Consider the following 17,375-nt stretch of genomic DNA (forward strand, 5'->3'; position numbering starts at 1 on the left):
TCCTGGGAGGTTTACCTGTTCTGTCTCACTTAGTCCTTACTACCCTCCAGGAAGGTGAAGGTGTTCCCACCACTGACAGTGGGGATGAATAATGTCCTACCCAGTATTCTTCAACCCTGGCTCTGTGTTAGAATCAGTTGGGAAGATTTCAAAAGCAACTGATGCCCGGACCCCATATACATTGGTATCTCTGCAAGTACAACCCATGCAGTCCCCATTTCCTCACTTCCACGTCCTACAGGGGCAGCTACCCAGTGAATAGGAAGGAGGACCAGACAATCCACAAGAGTCAGAGAACCCCCAGCATCACCAAGGTGGTCACCTTGAGACCTTCCCTTGGCTACCTCTGTACTCTTCACATCTGGTGATTGCAGGTCATTCATTAGTTTTACTTTATAAAACTAATAAATTTAGGGTCTCATACAGGAGAATTTCTTCATAGGCTGCTGTTCAAGAGCATGGGGTAGGACAATGCAAGACTCCAAAGGCTAGAGGTGGGAGAAGAGAGGGTTAGTAACTGTGTAATGGGTACAGACTTTCTGTTTGTGATGACGATGAGTTTCTGGAAATGGATAGTGGCAATAGCATTGTGAATGAACTTAATGCCACTGAATTGTACACTTAAATATGGTTACAATGGTAAATTTGATGTTATGTATATTTTACCAAACACAGAAAGGCTCCAAGGGCTGAGCTCTCTGCAATGCAGCAGAAAGATGACTGTAATGGGAGCAGGACCTGTATTTCCATCCTCACTGGACATGCTTTCCCAGAGCTGCTGGCTCCTCAAAGTCTAATTATGTCTGGTGTTGACTTTGATTTGCCTCCTGGATTTTTCTCTGTTGAAGATATCGCTAGGTTTTAAGAAACTTGGGTTCAAACTCACAGACTGAGTTTAACCAAGTGCAAAGGATTGACTCATGCAGAGTCCTGACTTTATCCCTCGAGGCCTCTCGTTCTTCCCCTGGACAAGTCCTGTGGTGCTCTGTCTGGGCTCTCCTCCTCAAGTGTCTTCTCCCTGCAGCCATCTCACTCTCTATGACAAGGTCAATATTCTGAACGCAAAGCTCTGGTTTTGTCACAAGCTCACTTAACACAAACCTTCAATGACTTCCATTTCCTTTGATATGAAGTTTCATGTCTCCATTCAGAAATGAGAATATACAGGCCTGTATAATAATTAAAACTGCATTGACTCAAAATTAAGATTTCTCCTTTGTTTCTCTCCTTTACTTCTACTTTTTCTCTCCCAGCTACTAAAGACAGTTTCTGACCTTGTTAGGGCATAAGAAAAGGAGAGAGACAGGAAGATAAGGAAGTTCTGAATTTACTCATACTCTTTTTGAATTGGTCCATGTTGTCTGGGCCAGGCAGATCTTTCTCTCATGAAACACTTTCATAGGTATTCAAAAATCCCACATTATTAAGATCTCTTATTCTCTTCATGGCTTAATAAATGTTCAAAGTACAAAAAGGAGCTCCGGAAAAATTAAAAATAAGACAGCTGAAAAAAATAATAAAGGAGTTGGAAGACAAAATAAAATAGTGGAACTGTGGTAGCATAGATGTGGTGGAAAAGATAGAGAAATATGAGGGAAAAGAAAAGAATGTTAAAGCATCCATCCAGATGTCCAACTAATAAGATTCCAGAATGAGGGAGATCATGGTAAGAAGAAAATCACTAAAGAAATACTATGAGAAAAATTCCTAGAAATAAAGTATATGAAATTGAATAGCCCACTCACTTCACACATCAAAACACATTTTTGTGAATTTTTGGAACATCATCCTAAAGAAAGGTCTTCCTTCTAGAAAGAAACATTAAGTCAGATCCAAGAATGGGGAATAAAAATCGAATCAACACAAGACTGGAAGACACAGGAATAATACTAAAAATTCAGAGGCTCCAACCTATAATTGCATACCAACACAATTGTAGATGCAGTCTACTATCATTTAAGCATGAAGACAAATAAAGATATTTCAGAGATGAAAGTCTTCAAAAGTTGTATGTCCAGTGAGTTTTTTATCTGAATGTATCAGAGGATATACTCTACAAAAAGAAGGAAGAGAAGAAGAAAGATAAGACATAGAATCCAGTAAACACAGGATATAGTGTGGGTTTTTACAGATAAATCAGGAGAGAACTGTAAAACACGTCAATACCAGGCAACACAGTGAAAGAAGTTCTAAACAAGTATGAGACAACACAGTGTGGATAGGAATGGACAGGAGACTAGTGCTTCTGATTAGAGTTATTTTTCCATATTTTTCTTTTGAACAATGCTCCTATATCACTATTTTAAAACAAAAATTTTGGAAAATATAAGAAGTTGTAAGATAGAAATGAAAAGGAAGGACAGGATAAAAGAAAAAGGGCAAAAATACAGTTGGGGAAAAAACTGGCAACTTATAGGTTAGGAGTGGCAAATTATCTGAGGTCAACTTGGAAACTACACTGCACCAAACTCAGGAGTAACTTTATCTATTTGGTTGAAAGATTTAATGAATTTCCTTAAGGAATTAATTATTGTGTGAAACGACAAGACGTAAGATAGAGAAGTGAAGAAAGATACGAGGTATATCACTGAGAATGAGATTTTACCATAGAAATCAAAGGCCTGTAGATATTCAAGGAAGAACAAAGCCCTTAGGAGTTTGCATTCTCCAGGAAGGAAGGCTTTGTGTGGAGGTGATGGCTGAGTTAGATCTTGAAGGACAAGTAAATGAGGATGACAGAATAGAGAACATGTGGGGAGAATCTGGGTAGAAGCATGGCCATGAAGCTGAGCTCTGCACACTAGAGGATACAGGTGCCCACACTCCTGCTGGTGTCTATCTGCACAGAAGTTCCACTCACTCTCCACTGGGTATGAGGCTACCTAGTACTAGTGACCTTTCACCACAAGGGCAAATGCTTTTAGATATTTCTCTATGACTTAGTTTCCCAACCATGGCTTCACTGACATCAGAGGCTGAAAAATTCTTTTGTGAGTGGATGCCCTGAGCATCACAGGTTGTTTAGCAGCATCCCTGGTCTCTACCTACTTGATGCCGTTGGCAAATCACCAACCCTGTGGAGACACCACAAACATCTCTAGACATGGATGTTGTTCACAGGGGTGGGTGGATGGAGGGAGCAAATGAGCCCCAGAATAGATTCACTGCTGTAGCAGTGGAAATACTTTATATAAGGTCTCCCACACACCCCTTGTAATGCCCCTAATGACCAGAGTTTCACAACTGTGGATGCCAATGATTAGCAAGAAAATGTGGGTGTGAAGTGGAGGGAAAATTACTAACAAATAGACAAGATATTGCTGTAGCTACCTAATGAACTATATGACTATCACATGTGTATGGGATTAAATATTTAACCACACATTTAATGGAAATTTCAAGTTGTGTAAAGTTCATGGTTTTGGCGAATGAGCCAAGGAGAATTACCCAGGGCAGACATGATCCTTCCTCAGCTTCCAAATCCGGCTCACCATCCCAAGTCAATAGATGGATCCGGTTTAGATTAGATCACGGTAATGGTTACTTCTGGGGAACAAGGAGACCCATGTGGCCCAGTCCCTGAAGCATGGGCTCCAACTTCCTCTTCTCCTCACCCGCCCCCTCCCTGTTGTGACTCCAAAGTCCTCATCCAGGAACAGAAAGAAGGTGGTGTTAGCACGAGGATGTCACGCTAAGTCTGGTTTTAGTGTTGGGTTTGATCCCTGCCTTTACTAAAGATTCAAGTTTAAACAAGCTTCTCTTTCTAAATAGACAGAATAGTAAAACACGTAATATAATCAGAGAATTCTTTGTAAACAATCAAAATCTGCCTTGAAAAGCAGTTACACAATAATTAGTTAAGCAGCTACAGGTTGATTATTGTCACACAAAGAGCAGAGGTGCACAGGCTGTGCCCTCCAGGAGCTTGAACAGGGAGGAAAGGGCCATGGGATCAGGTCCTCGGATGTCAGGACAGAGCTGCACATGGAGAGCCATGAGGTCCAGGGAATGGGGTGGTCCCAGGAGATTCAGAGGCCAGAAAAGGGCACAATAAGTGGGCTGTCTTTGATGTGGAATCAGGAATGAATAAGGAGTTTCAACTCAGTGGGACTGAGGCAAGGACAGCAGGAGAGGGGAGCTCACAGGGAGCAAAGGCCTCAAGCAGAAACTGTGCAGCCTGCACAGAAATCCACCTGGAGTTCACATAGGGGAGTTGTGGAAGTCAAGGTCACAAGGATCCATCCGAGCCATAAAGTGAAGGTCCATACGTCAAACTCAAGACGTCAATAGTGTTGAGAGCTGCCTCTAGAGCTAGAACACCTGGCTCTTTATCCAGACTCTGCCATCCACGAGCTGTGTGCCCTTGGTCAAGTTACTTGACCTCTCTTATCTCATTGTCTGCAGCTGGGGAGAAATGATATGCCCACCTCATGTGGAGGGTGACCACATATCTCAGTTTGCTCAGGAGAATCCTGGTTTATGTTGCTGTCCCAGCATTCCACCCATTTAGTGACCTCTTTCACCCTCCAATGTACCCCAGTTTGGCCAATAAGTCTCATCATCACCCTACTCATTGGGTTGTTGTTGTGAAGATTAAAAGAGGCTCTCAGTGCCCTGCATCGAGTAAGTGCTATGTAATTGTTTGCCATTCACATTTTATTGAATTTTTAAAACAGGTAAATAGGGATCGGTGCTGGATACTGAGAAGATGACTAGGCCAACAGTATGTAGAATATGTTTGAGAAGAAATTATGTGTAAATTACATCTCAATAAAACTCTTCTAAGAAGGAGTCAGAAAAATATCAAGTAAGCATGGATCAAATACAGTGCTTTATTTTCAAACTTAGGACTTTGACCTAAGACCTGAATATGATGATCTCTAGATCTTTTAGAGAGTGTAAAGTAGAAGCAGAGTCTTCAGTGGTCTATAATGGTCCTAGCAGTCCTTCAAGGTTTCCCATATTACCATTCTTATTTTTATAAAATTAATCGCTGGCAACTGACATGTCGATAGCACCTACTCGGTGCCCAGCCCTGTTCTGAGAACTTACACATTGTAGCTCATTCAGGCTTCACGACAATCCTAGGACTGTTCCCAGTGCATAAAGAAACAGAGATGTGAAATCTCCACGCAAGGCAAAGGAGGCATCTGGTGTAGAAATAGCCTGGATACTGTGAACAATGGACATCTCACTGCTATCAAGATGTCTTGAAGACCAGAGCCTTTCCTAAAGTTTCTGTTTTGGGTAACTATCTCTCCACCAATGGTCTAGACTTTAGTATGATCTTAAGGAAGAAGTTCACCTCCAAAGAACTTGCCTGAGGTTAATGTCCCAACAGCCCTGGAGGTGAGGTCAGAACCAGTTCTACAGAATGAGTGAAAAAAAAGAAACATGTCATCTCTTACCCTAATAATGTCGGGCTGATATCAGTAACTTACAATTTAAAAAAATTTAGATCATCTCAATTTCAAAATAACTCATGTAGGCTTTTGTAGCAATGCATGATTCACTGTGAAAAAAAGGGATCTCACTGAATATTATTACTTTTATTAAGTATAGCAAGGCCTCAAATGACCAAAATATTAGTGTGACTATGTCTCAGGGCTTCTATGAGCCCGAGGACGGGCCAAATATAATTCCCTCTTACCAAATGCTTTATTTCCCCATTAATAGCTCATTCCAGGTAGAATCTGAATCATTTACCTTTGCACCATGGTTTGTCATAGTAGGTGATCAATAAATGTCCCACAAACACTAAAACTGAAGGTCATTTCACTCCTTAGTTTCTGAACTTCATTTGGGGACCTGAGTGAAAGTTCCTTTTGGGAAGAGAAAAAATAAGGCCAGCAACACAAGCATTCAAATTTTTGGTTTCTCCTATTTCTCCCTGTAAATGCTGGCTTACAAAGGAGTCTTTTCTGGGCCACGTTATTGTTTTATGAGTTGCCTGAGAATGATCATTCTCAGCTGTATGGAGAAAACACGGAGGTAAAGAAAACACACCTCTTTATTATGGGCACTGTGTACATGATGTGGGTGGAATGTTTTTGGTTGAGTAACAAACCTCTGAAGGGTCCACTGTTGCAGCAGGTGATAGGGAAGGCCCATAAGAACTGGGGCCTCAGGCAGAGTCCCCATTAAGTCCTGGTGAAGGAAACATTATCCCATTTCATCATTAAAGTCCTTCACTTTTCTTTGGCATGAAAAATCACCAGCAAATGTCAACTGTGTGAAAGTACACACATGAGAACATAAACTTCTCTGTTTCTAGCATCTTGCCAAATCAGTTTCGTTCTTGGCAAGTTATCCTCCAGTGAGGGATGGAAATAAAGATGTCCAAATAATCCGGACAGCAAATAATGCATTCTCAGGTAATCAGCTATTGACTCATCTCTCTGGCTCTCTCATCCATTTCTCTCTCTCTCTTTTTTTTTTAACCCGAGCCAACTTTGTTTCTCCTGTTCTGGTAACCTTCATATCACCCTGCTTAAACTGATGTGGCTTTTCTATCCCATAAGGCCGTCCTGTCCCTCTCTTGACACCAAGAGGAACACTTTCCTTACCTTTTAAAATACCATCTGCTCTCGGGCCTCTGTACTTGCTGTTCTCTCTGCCTAGAACACTCTTCCCCAGCTCTTCCCCGGGACATCTCATTCAAGTTTAAAAGTCCCTCCTCCTATAGCTTTGCCTGGACATCTGTGCAGGACACTGCCCCAGGGGTTGTGTTGCTGTTCTTCACACAGTCACTGTCCGATATCACTCACTCAACTGTAGGCTTGTTTGTTATCTCCCTGGTGAGCTCCATAGAGCAAGGTTCTCCTCTAACTTGTTCCCACAACTGAATTTGTGGCACAGAGAACAGGGCCCAGTCATAGGAGAACCTCATGGTTACTGTTGAACAATGGATGGGTGGATGGATGGATGGATGGATGGATGGATGGATGGATGGATGGATGAAATCTTCCCCCCCTTTTTTGGTGATGAAGAATAGCCCTGACCTAATGGCCAAACATCCATTGCTAATCCTCCTCTTTTTGCTGAGTAAGACTGGCCCTGGGCTAACATCTGTGCCTATCTTCCTCTACTTTATATGTGGGACACGTGCCACAGCATGGCTTCTTGAGCAATGTGTAGGTCTGCGCCCAGGATTCGAACCTGAGAACCCCAGGCCATGGATGCAGAGCACACGAACTTAACCACTAGGCCACCACACCAGCCCCAAAACCTCCCATTTTTTTATGATTACCCTAGTTTAAGTCCTGTGATAGGCTCTTTACATGGAGTGTCTGTCATCCTTACAAAACCAGGCATGGTATTATCACTGACTACTGCCTCAAGAAACTCAAGGGTAGGTTTGGAAGCAATTAACTGCTTTTCCAAGTTGTTTCTTTTCCTTTCAAATGTTAAGGAGATGTAACCACCAGCCATCCTGAAACTGACCAAGCCTCATCACAAGAGCTATGCCCATGACCTTTGCCTTATTTTTAATGCAAAGATCTCTCCAGGAGGAGCTTAGGCCTCATTACCTGGAAGCATGTTCTCCAACTGAGCCTGTGCAAGCGAATACCCACCTTTCCTTTTTGAATCTTCATTCCCCAACCAAATAAAAGTTCCTGCTTCCCTTTGCTTGGGGACGCCATGACTTTGGAAATGATTCCTCATGGCCTCCTATTTGCTGCAAATACACTTTACTTTGGGAGACAACTTCCACTGGTATAGAGTCTTATTTAACTCACTAGGAGGTGAGCCCACTTGGTTCAGTAACAGTATCATTTATGTCCATTTTAGAAATGAGGAAGAGGAAGCTCAGAATGACCAGCACTTTAACTTGCCCAAGGACACTTCATGATTATGTGTTGCATCCAAGATTCAAACCCACACCTGCATGAGCCCAGATCTCCTCACCATTCCACCACTCAGCACTACCTCCCCTAAGCAATCAGTTATTGTACTTCTTCACGTCATCCTTTCAGTGGAAGAAGAACTTTAAACAGCTAACATAAACTAAAAGAAAATTAATTTATAGATTTATAATAGAATAAATTTATTAATTTGAGTTAACTGAGATATTCTTTGTAAAAACAAACTTCAGAGAGGTATCATTAATATTTCCCAATCTTACAGCACCTGAACGAAAGTGTCAGTGGGTGAGAGAAGTCTGCCTCCCAGAGGAGGTCTGTGGTATTGCATTGAGCCCAGGTGTGCGGTAAACCAGCAGGAACAGACACACAGGATATCAAGCTTTTTGTACCTTGAAGAAGTAGAATGAGAAGAGAAAAAAGAGGAGGAAGAAGAGGAGGAGGATATAATGATGACCACAATAATAATAAAAACCACAAGGGTGACAACACAGGCTCGCAATGGTGTTATTTGCTTTATTATTTAGAAAGTACCTTTGCATTAATTTCATCTAAGTTTTGTATCATTATCGCATTTCCAAAATTGTTTGGGGTCCAAAAGGCTCTGCTTCTTTGGTTTCTACAAACAGAGCTCAGGCTGGCTGGGTTCTGGCTGAGTCTCGCTGTCCTTTCCTGGTCCAGTGTCAGGTTCACCACGTGACTCATTCCCTCATTAATGGGAGGGATTAAGGTGGTGACCTTAAGAACAAAAGGAGGAGTTCTTGGCACTCCCCTCCAGAGTGAGTCTCTTCATCCCTGCCACATCAGAGACCAGCCAACAATGGCTGCCTCCACCATGAAGCTGGTGACAGTCCTCATGCTGGTGGCCCTCCCCCTCTACTGCTATGCAGGTGAGCAATGACAGGGAGGGCAGGCCTTGGGCTAAAGGTTGTTGTCAGGGCTCCTGTGGAAGAATTCCTGTTCCCCAAACCCCGGTACAGGACAGCCCCAGTATAAAGTGTCTGGGTGTAATAGCCCAAAGGATTATCATTAACTCTAGAAAATTAAGGTAGTTTCCTCATGGGCTGTGCCTCCGCCACGGAGCTGCATGTAGCATCTCATGCCATTCAGGACAGATCACCATCATCACAGGTACCATGAAAACCAGGAGGGGTTTGGGGATTGAATATTGGAATTAGATATTTCAGTGGGACAAGGGAAAGATGTGAAACTGAGGATGAAGGAGTTCAAATTTCCCTGGATTAGGATGAAAGGTGCCTGTACGCACAAGGTTAACATGGGAAACAAAGTAACCAAAGTTTCTGAGCTTGCCTTGCAGAACAGCAGGAGGACCACTGATAAGAGAGTAGCTTGCCGCCAGCCCTCCGCCTGACTAAGCGTCACACAGGAGCATTGAGAAGCTAAAATGACCGATTGTAAGCCTCACGCTTCATAGACTAAAGATCCACTGCATGCAACACATAGAATCCCCCTGAATTTGCACATGCGGCCCATGAAGAAACATGAGAGACAATCGCCCCTGCGCAGAGGACTCTTAGAACTTCAGCCCCCAAGGCCACATGCTCCCCTCCCCGTCTTATTCTCACGATGTGCTTTGGAAAGATGCTTAGAACTGCACACATGCAAGCCAATCTGTAACTAGTAGAAAGAATAACTTGTTAGCAGAAAATTTATGTCCTCTGCCCAAACTGTTCCTTCTGTCCTGTGTAAAGAAAGAACTGAGGTTTTCTTAGATTCCTCAGGAATGTTGCATTCAGCAGATCCACTATGGAGAGGTGCCCAATGTTCTGCCATCATCCATCACCTGACATTTCTGAGCCCCCTCTCCAACCCTGTTTGCCTTTATAAGTCATTTCCAAATCAGTTCCCGTTAAGACGGGTGTTTTTTTTAGGATGATAGTCCACCATCTTCCAATTTGCTAGCTTATTGTTTATTAAAGTTCTTTCTCTACCACTGTCAGCTAGGTCTTTCATCTTGCAGTGAGCAGATCAACCCCTGCTAGGTATCAGATATGCTTTGATGGCCCCCTGACATTTGCTCTAGCTGGGTTTCCTGAAAGACGCACTCATAGAGTTTCCTTAAATGTGGAAGGAAATGGGAAACCTCTCAGGAGAAAAGGCTCATGCTACCGGTGTGACCCAGTGTCCTGAATCAAGTGGGGGTCTACTTTTCACACATTTGAGAAGTTGATTTGAGCCTACTGGGATACCCCTTAGCTCCCAGTCTCTTCATGATCAACCCTGACTGGGAGAACTCACACCTGCTGGAGGTCTCCTTCCAGCAGTGAAGATCCAGAGGGAGGAAAATGCCCTGGCAGCCAGAATCTGATCTTCAATAATCAATCATCTACATAGTGTGTTTCGTTCAATTTACCAAGCTCTTTTAATATCCCACCTCATTTGTTTCTGAAGTACATGCAGATATGTTAAAGGTGATATCCTCAAGGTCAATTAAATAGAAAATCTCAGAGTCAAGAATAAAATTCCTGCTCTCCTGAATCCAATTCCAGACCCTTTTCCCTACACACCTCAAATGGCCACAACAGATCACTTTATGAACAAGAATTTTATTTGTGCACTATTTTTTTGTTGCAGAAAATAATTAGTGTCAACAGAGCTAATGGACAATATTCTAGACCCAATACATCTACAACACTGGGAAATCCTACTTGATGATCTGAATGATAATAGTGAAGCATCACATGACTCTAAACAAAGAAAGACCAGATAATGTTTAATATGTTGCACTAACTCAGAGCATCTCATTTCTTCAGCAGTCTCCTTAATTGTGGTTATATAATGTTGGGCTTCTCTGGGCTGTGGAGGCAGGAAGCTGGGGGAGGGCAGATGTTTTAAGGCTTAAAGGAAATCCCAGATCCTGAGTTTACTCTCCTAGGATTGAGAACTCAAGGCCATTCACTATAATCTTTCTGAATGCACATCTCTACTGGATGTAAGAAGATGACAAACATCATTGTTATGCTCCAAAAGGGGTCCATACTTCCATAATTGAGCCCACTTTTGCATGATTTCCTTGCAGGTTGCAGCTGCCAACTTGTCAAGGATGTGGTTGAAAAGGCAATTAATCCTGAACTGTCCAAGAGTGAATATCTAACAGCTCTTCAAGAGCTCATATCAGATGATGCCACTGCAAAGGCTGCAGAGGAATTCAACCAACGTTTTCTCAACCAGTCAAATGAAACTCTGACCAATTTCAGAGAGATGATGATAACTTCATTATTTTTTATGAGCTTTAAACCACTGGACAGGGAGAAGCAGGCTCTAAGTTTGTCACTAATTATGCCAAATCAACAGTGAATATACCTTATTTTATCTCAGTGAATTTAATTCTTGGTGAGTTTGATGACTTTGACATCAAAAAAAAGTCATCAAGGCCCCAGTGCTGATTCTCCTCTTCACTTTGTGGAATCTTTAGTGAATGATAAATGAAAAAGATAAAAGATGGAAAAGATGGCTCAGGAAAACTCTTATCTAACTCTCAGCTCCCCTTACACACACATGCCCATGTACATGTGCACACACACAAACACACACACAGACATCTTTTATCAAAGCAAAAACATCTGATTCCCAAGAAGCCCTTCACTTGTAGGAGAGATCAGCAAAAAAGATCTCCTTCTTCATAGTTAGTGCTACTTCCAGCAGTAACTTTCTTGGATGTCAGATGTGTGCAGACAAACCCAGGAAAAGAGTGAGAAGAAATGTTTGTTTTTCAGAATTTTACCTTGTAAGAGAGAATTGAAAATCTAAGTGATGTCTCTGTGTTTGTTTTCCAGCACATAATTTACAACAGTCCTTGGTGTGCTCTGTATTAACTGTCCACAAGACCCTTGGCTCAGAGGACTACAGAGAATGGGCAGAAACTGACTGCTGATTGCTGTAAACCACAACTTTTCTTTCTTTTTGCTCATTTGATCTACAAACTGCAAGACAATTGTTGAAACCTCATTTACATTTTCATTTCAATAAAGCATCTGCAAAACCTAAAGTTCTTTTTTTATCTAATTAAAATATTTAGAGAGCCTCATATATCACACCTGTGTGTACTCATTTATTCATTAAGAACTCATGGGTGAGGGACTGAAGAATCTGAAAAGCCCTTGCTCCTTCCCATCTGTAGCCCGACCTTGATCCTCTCTCTGGAAAAGTGACTTTCCTCCCTCATCACCCCGTCTCCCCCAGGACTGTCTCTGATGTCCTCAGGCGCTGAGGTTCTGCTGGTTGGGTTCTGCTCAGGTTCCTGATCCACCGCAGGCTTCATCTCCACTCTGAGCCCTGCGTGCCATGGCGAGGCTCCTCTCCCGGCTCTCTCTGTCCATGACCCAAGGGTGCAGGGCCGGGAACAGAGCCAGCCAGGGAGGGGACTCATGCAAAGCAGGGGTGAATCCTGTACTGATTTGAAAATTTGATATATGGCATTAATTTTTATTTTTAAAAATATTTTATTAAAATGTTATGTACCCTAATTACTGAGATTTTTGGTGCCTCCTTATCTTGCGTGATGCCCCCTAGTCCTGTCCCTGCAAGTGGCAATGTGGTCCATTCACTCATTCCCGCAGTGACCCACAAAGCAATGAAGGTTGAGGGAAAAGTGTGTGTTCTGTAGGAATAAAGCAAAGCAAGCAGGATGTCATTGAACCTGAGCTCTCCTTTCTTTATCAGTCCCCACAATCCTGTCACCAGTGATAAGTTAGTGCCACCCCTTCTGCTCACATCTTAGCAGGACTCTCTTTCTTCCTGGGCTGTCATCTCACCCAGGAAGACCCCTGACCCTTTCTCAGGACAATTCAGCTCCCACCAGGGCTGGCTCTTCCCCCAGGCATAACATATTAGGCACACAATACTTTCAGTGTTCCACAAAGCGTTATAATTTCTTTAAAAATATTAACCAAAAGTGACTATAGTAATAATAAATATATACGAATGAATCAGTGTGGGGTATATTTGTCTTTATACCAATGCAGTTGTAAGGTATAATATTTAATACATTTTATGGAGAAGTGGCCAATATTACCTAAGACTCACAAAAGTCATAATGAAGCCCTCTCCTTCCCCTTTTCCAAAACACCTCAGTGTCTGTGAGACCATTAGACCAGGCAAATGGACCTTTTCCTGGGACCCATGCCTTAGAAGATCCCCCATATTACACACACACACACACACACACACACACACACACATAAATATTTACTAAGAACTCATGGGCCATGCTCAGTTCCTGGTACTTTTGATGCATCCCCACTGTGGAGGTACTTTTGGTGCTGGCTCTCTACTCCCCAGAAATGAAGACATCAGTTCACTCTCTCTCTCTGGGACCCCAAGAGGAGAGGAAAAGGAAGAGATTTGGATGTAGGAACTGGAGATGGACAATAGCATATGCAGAAGTTCACACCTGCTCAGAGATGGGTCCTGGCCCATGTGATGAAGGGTGTGTATATTTTTCCAGTGAGGAGTGGAGTTCTTTTTTTTTTTTTTTTTTGGTGAGGAAGATTATCCCAGAGCTAACATCTGCTGCCAATCCTCCACTTTTTTGCTGAAGAAGATTAGCCCTGAGCTAACATCTGTGATAATCTTCCTCTACTTTATATGTGGGGTGCCGCCATAGCGTGGCTTGACAAGCCTTGCATAGGTCCGCATCTGGGATCGGAAACTGTGAACCATGGGCTGCCAAAGCAGAGCACATGAACTTAACCACTACACCACCGGGCCGGCCCCCAAGGAGTGGATGTTTTGAGGGAGCAGCAGAAGATCCTGTAGTGGGGAGTCAGAAGGAGAAACATAACAGCAGTCACTGAAATGCCCATTCTCTAGTAGACTGGTCACCAGCTTGGCAGGGAGGAAGTTTTCAGCATTCTGGTCAATGGCAGCTCCAAGGAGGTACCTTCCCAGGAGTGCAGAACTGGATGTAAACCTCTACATCTGGGAGGCCCATGAATTCCCCCTCCCCCAACTCCTTAGTCTCAGTTCTTTGACCACTTTACCCTCTGTCTGCCTCGGTACATCACTGAGCTGCCCCAGGGGAGCGACGGCACCTGTTTACATGGTCATGTGTTTCCTGGGTGCACCACCCATCTGATGATATAGGTGGAGAGTGTCAGTCAGAGGTGATTTGTGCCTGTATTACTATGCAGAGTTGAAGTGAATGATGGTGGAATGTTTTGACAGAGCAACTACCAGACTGTCAGGCAGATCGGAGTGTTGAAAGAAATATTGGAGACGGGTGGAAAGGGAAGCATCAGCTTCAGAATGCCCTCGCCAAGTAGCAGACAGCTGAGCACCCAAGAACAGAAGGTTGGCTCCCAAGGAAGAGCCAATAGCCAAGTATGTCAGATCTGTGGAGCTGAAAAGGGACCCTGGAAGCACGTAGGACACTGTAGCTGAATGCTCCCCAATCTGCCCAAGGAATGAACATTCCAGAGAAAGGGTTCAAAGTAGCTTGAGGTGATGAGAAGGTATGAAAAGGGTCTTTGAGGCACAGGGTGCCCATTCCAGCACCTGCCTGAAGACCATCAGGGAACTCATTACTGACCATTGGTGTGTTGGCTCAGTGGGGAGCACATGACTCCAAGGTGGCTCAGGTGCGGAGAACAGATGGGACACCATTTGATCTAGAGGAGACTTCATGGATGACTTTTGACTTTCTCAGGGGAAAGCCCAATTTGGTCAAGACCTAGAAGGAGAAAAAGTGAATATTCACCACAACGCTCAGTTTCTTGGCTGATGGAGGAGATTATCTCTGTGCATTGTTTAGGGGAACATATATCCCATTGGGAATTCCCCAGTGAGATGAAATTCCCTGTCACAGGCATGGATGGATCTGAGGATCTTAATCAAGACTGGATGAAGCATTGTGGGGTCAGAGGTCTGGAGCAGTGCCTCAGCTCAAGGGACACTGGTGGACAATGGATCCTGCACCCAGCACTGATTGTGGGAGGAGATCCATGGAGAGCACGAACACTGACAAGAGTATCACTCCAGGGACTGACCCTTAGCTTCAGTCGTCAGTTTCTGGTCTACAAACCACTGAATGAGAGTGTTCAGGCCCAGGACTCTGACCAGCTAGAATCATACAACCAACCTCAACAATATCAAAACAATTGAAATCATACAAAGTATGTTCTCTGACTGTAGTGGAATCAAACAAAAAATCAATAAAAGATTGATAACAGGAAAATCTCTAATCACTTGGTAAAAAAACACCACACTCCTGAAAAATCATTAAATCATCAAATACTTTTAAAAATCATTTTGAAAGTGTCTGTCTCCAGCACTGGGATGTAGGTCTGTGCTGGCGTGTAATAGTGATCTTGTTCACTCAAGATCCTCATTACCTAACACATAATGTCAGCATTCAGAGAACAGGGAATTGAGAGTGGATGATGGGTACCCAAGGATTAAGTACACTGGTAACAAATTATGGTGGAAAGAAACTGGAATGAGACAGACCATGAGGAGGCTAAAATCATTAGTGTAGTGTCTATAGTTTACGGCAAGAAGAGGATGGGGCAAAAGACCCTGTGGAAATGTTCCTTCTAGTTGTCCTTCCCGCACAGTCCTAGTTATACTCCCTAGTAAGAGGAACGACTGCCTAGAGTTGAAGAGAGGATGGTCATATGTCCAGACAAAAATTCCTCCTGTTCTTTTCCTGTAGTCATGAAAGTGTCTCTTGATATTAGTTCTAAGAATTTTCTTGCGGACCTTCAAGAGTCCAATAGAGTAATCTTGTCTCCTGTAGAATGTAATCACCTCTCTCTAAACCTTGCCAAATAATCATCATGTAATATGGTGTTCTATCTTGGGTCTAAATTTCATTGCTTCCCAGAAACGTTTTCAGATTCATTACCTGCCTCGTTTACCTTTGGGAAAAAAAGGTCATCAATAAAATCATTTTATTCCACAGATGTTTTTGTCTTGAAATTAAATATCAAGAAGACTATTTCTATAGACATCCAGGTAGCCACTGCACAGGTGAGGGAATCACCCAGAGGCAACTCCATTCAGCCCACGTCCACATCTAAAGAATTTTGTGTTACCACCTTCATATCTACATACACAAGAAATAAAAAAGTCTGCACTAGCCACTGAGCCCAAGGTGTCTCTTGGGCCATTGTTTTGCTGTTCTTCCCTTCCCACGACCTTCTAGAAAGAGAATCACTCAGCCAACAATACCCTCTTCTGAGAACAGTATCCGGGCTAGGGCTAGGGATTTATTATAGAGAGTCCTATATCACTGTGGGGGAGAAGGAATAAAGCTAGGACCAGTCTAATGCTTCCATCATCCCAACACACCCATCTCTGATAAACTGCTCATCTCCGGCACCCTGGCAGCATCTCCAGACCGACATTTGCAGCCCTGGCTGAGTGTGTTGGGGCATAATTTGCATTTCAGCAATGCCTGGACCAGCCTAGCAGCTGGACTCAAGATGTAACATTGCTTTTTTCCTCCTTCCCTCAATGTCCCAGTCCTCCCTGCCCCATTCTCACCCCAGCCATGCCTTGCTCTCTCCTCTGTCTGGCCATTTCTGTTAAGGTTCAGGCTGCTTCTATGTGACTGCCCATCCCACCCCTATGTCTTCCATATGGGCCTGCTGAGCTCATTGGTTTCATTCCCTCATTGAAGCCACCTCTGGGGCAAGCCCTGTCTAATCCACAGAGGCTTCTGCCTCTAGTTCACCCTCCTCCTGAGTTTGTGTAAATTAAAAGGATGATCCAGTGACACTGGGCCAAGTACAATGACTGGTCAATGAGAGGTGAGGCAGAAAGAGTGCTGAGGGAACAGAAGAAACTGATGTTTAGCATTTCCAAATCTTTAGGTTCCTAAATTCAGTGGTTTGCTAAATGGCACAGCTTTTGTGAACCAGCTGGTTACTCATTCATTTCCCCTCCAAAAATTAAAATGAATGAGACTTCATAAGGGAGGAGATAATCATTCAGTGGTACTTTTGATACTAAGGGAAATGAGCCGGTTGAATCTACTACAGACAACAAATAGGGTCTACTATCTCAACCCTCCAAAGTTTACAGAGTGTTGGGACTGTCATTTGTGTGGGGTGTTTGCATAAAATTGGGCAGCTAAAATTTTCAGTCCCATGTGCCTCCTAAATTAAAAAAAAAACTAGTTTCTAAATTGACTTCCCGACAGAAAGTAGCAACTATCCTGCATGTTTGTTGTTGGGTTTTGGTTTTGTAAACAGGTGAAATTTTCCAACCAGGCACGTGCCATTCAATTTTCCGTCAATCACAGAGTTGTATAAAGCAGCAAAACTGCAGAGGGGATGATCGTTGTCTACATTTTAAACCGCTTTGCATGGCCTTGTTGAGATAATTGGTGTAAGAATTTTTCTAAATTTTAAATTTTAATATTTGGAAATATCAAATAAAAATGGAAATAAAAAAAGGAAAATGAGCAATAAGCTCTCATGGCAGTTTCTATAAAGTAAATTGGGGCTTTGTTATTTCTCAGCAATGCTTCCCACCCCATCCTCTTCTTTC

General features: G+C 43.0%; 1 protein-coding gene across 1 annotated transcript; it reads left to right on the plus strand.

The window, feature by feature from the left end:
* Window positions 1-8,697: 8,697 nt before the first annotated feature.
* LOC147912560 (mammaglobin-A-like) lies at window positions 8,698-11,698 on the plus strand. Its single transcript, XM_087423231.1, has 3 exons — window positions 8,698-8,752; window positions 10,903-11,091; window positions 11,661-11,698. Exons 1-3 carry the CDS (start codon window positions 8,698-8,700, stop codon window positions 11,696-11,698), a joined length of 282 nt encoding a protein of 93 aa, XP_087279357.1.
* The last annotated feature ends 5,677 nt before the right edge of the window (window positions 11,699-17,375 follow it).

Source organism: Ceratotherium simum, chromosome 34, assembly GCF_057802395.1.
Source record: "Ceratotherium simum simum isolate JZ-2026a chromosome 34, ASM5780239v1, whole genome shotgun sequence".
Taxonomy (NCBI): domain Eukaryota; kingdom Metazoa; phylum Chordata; class Mammalia; order Perissodactyla; family Rhinocerotidae; genus Ceratotherium; species Ceratotherium simum.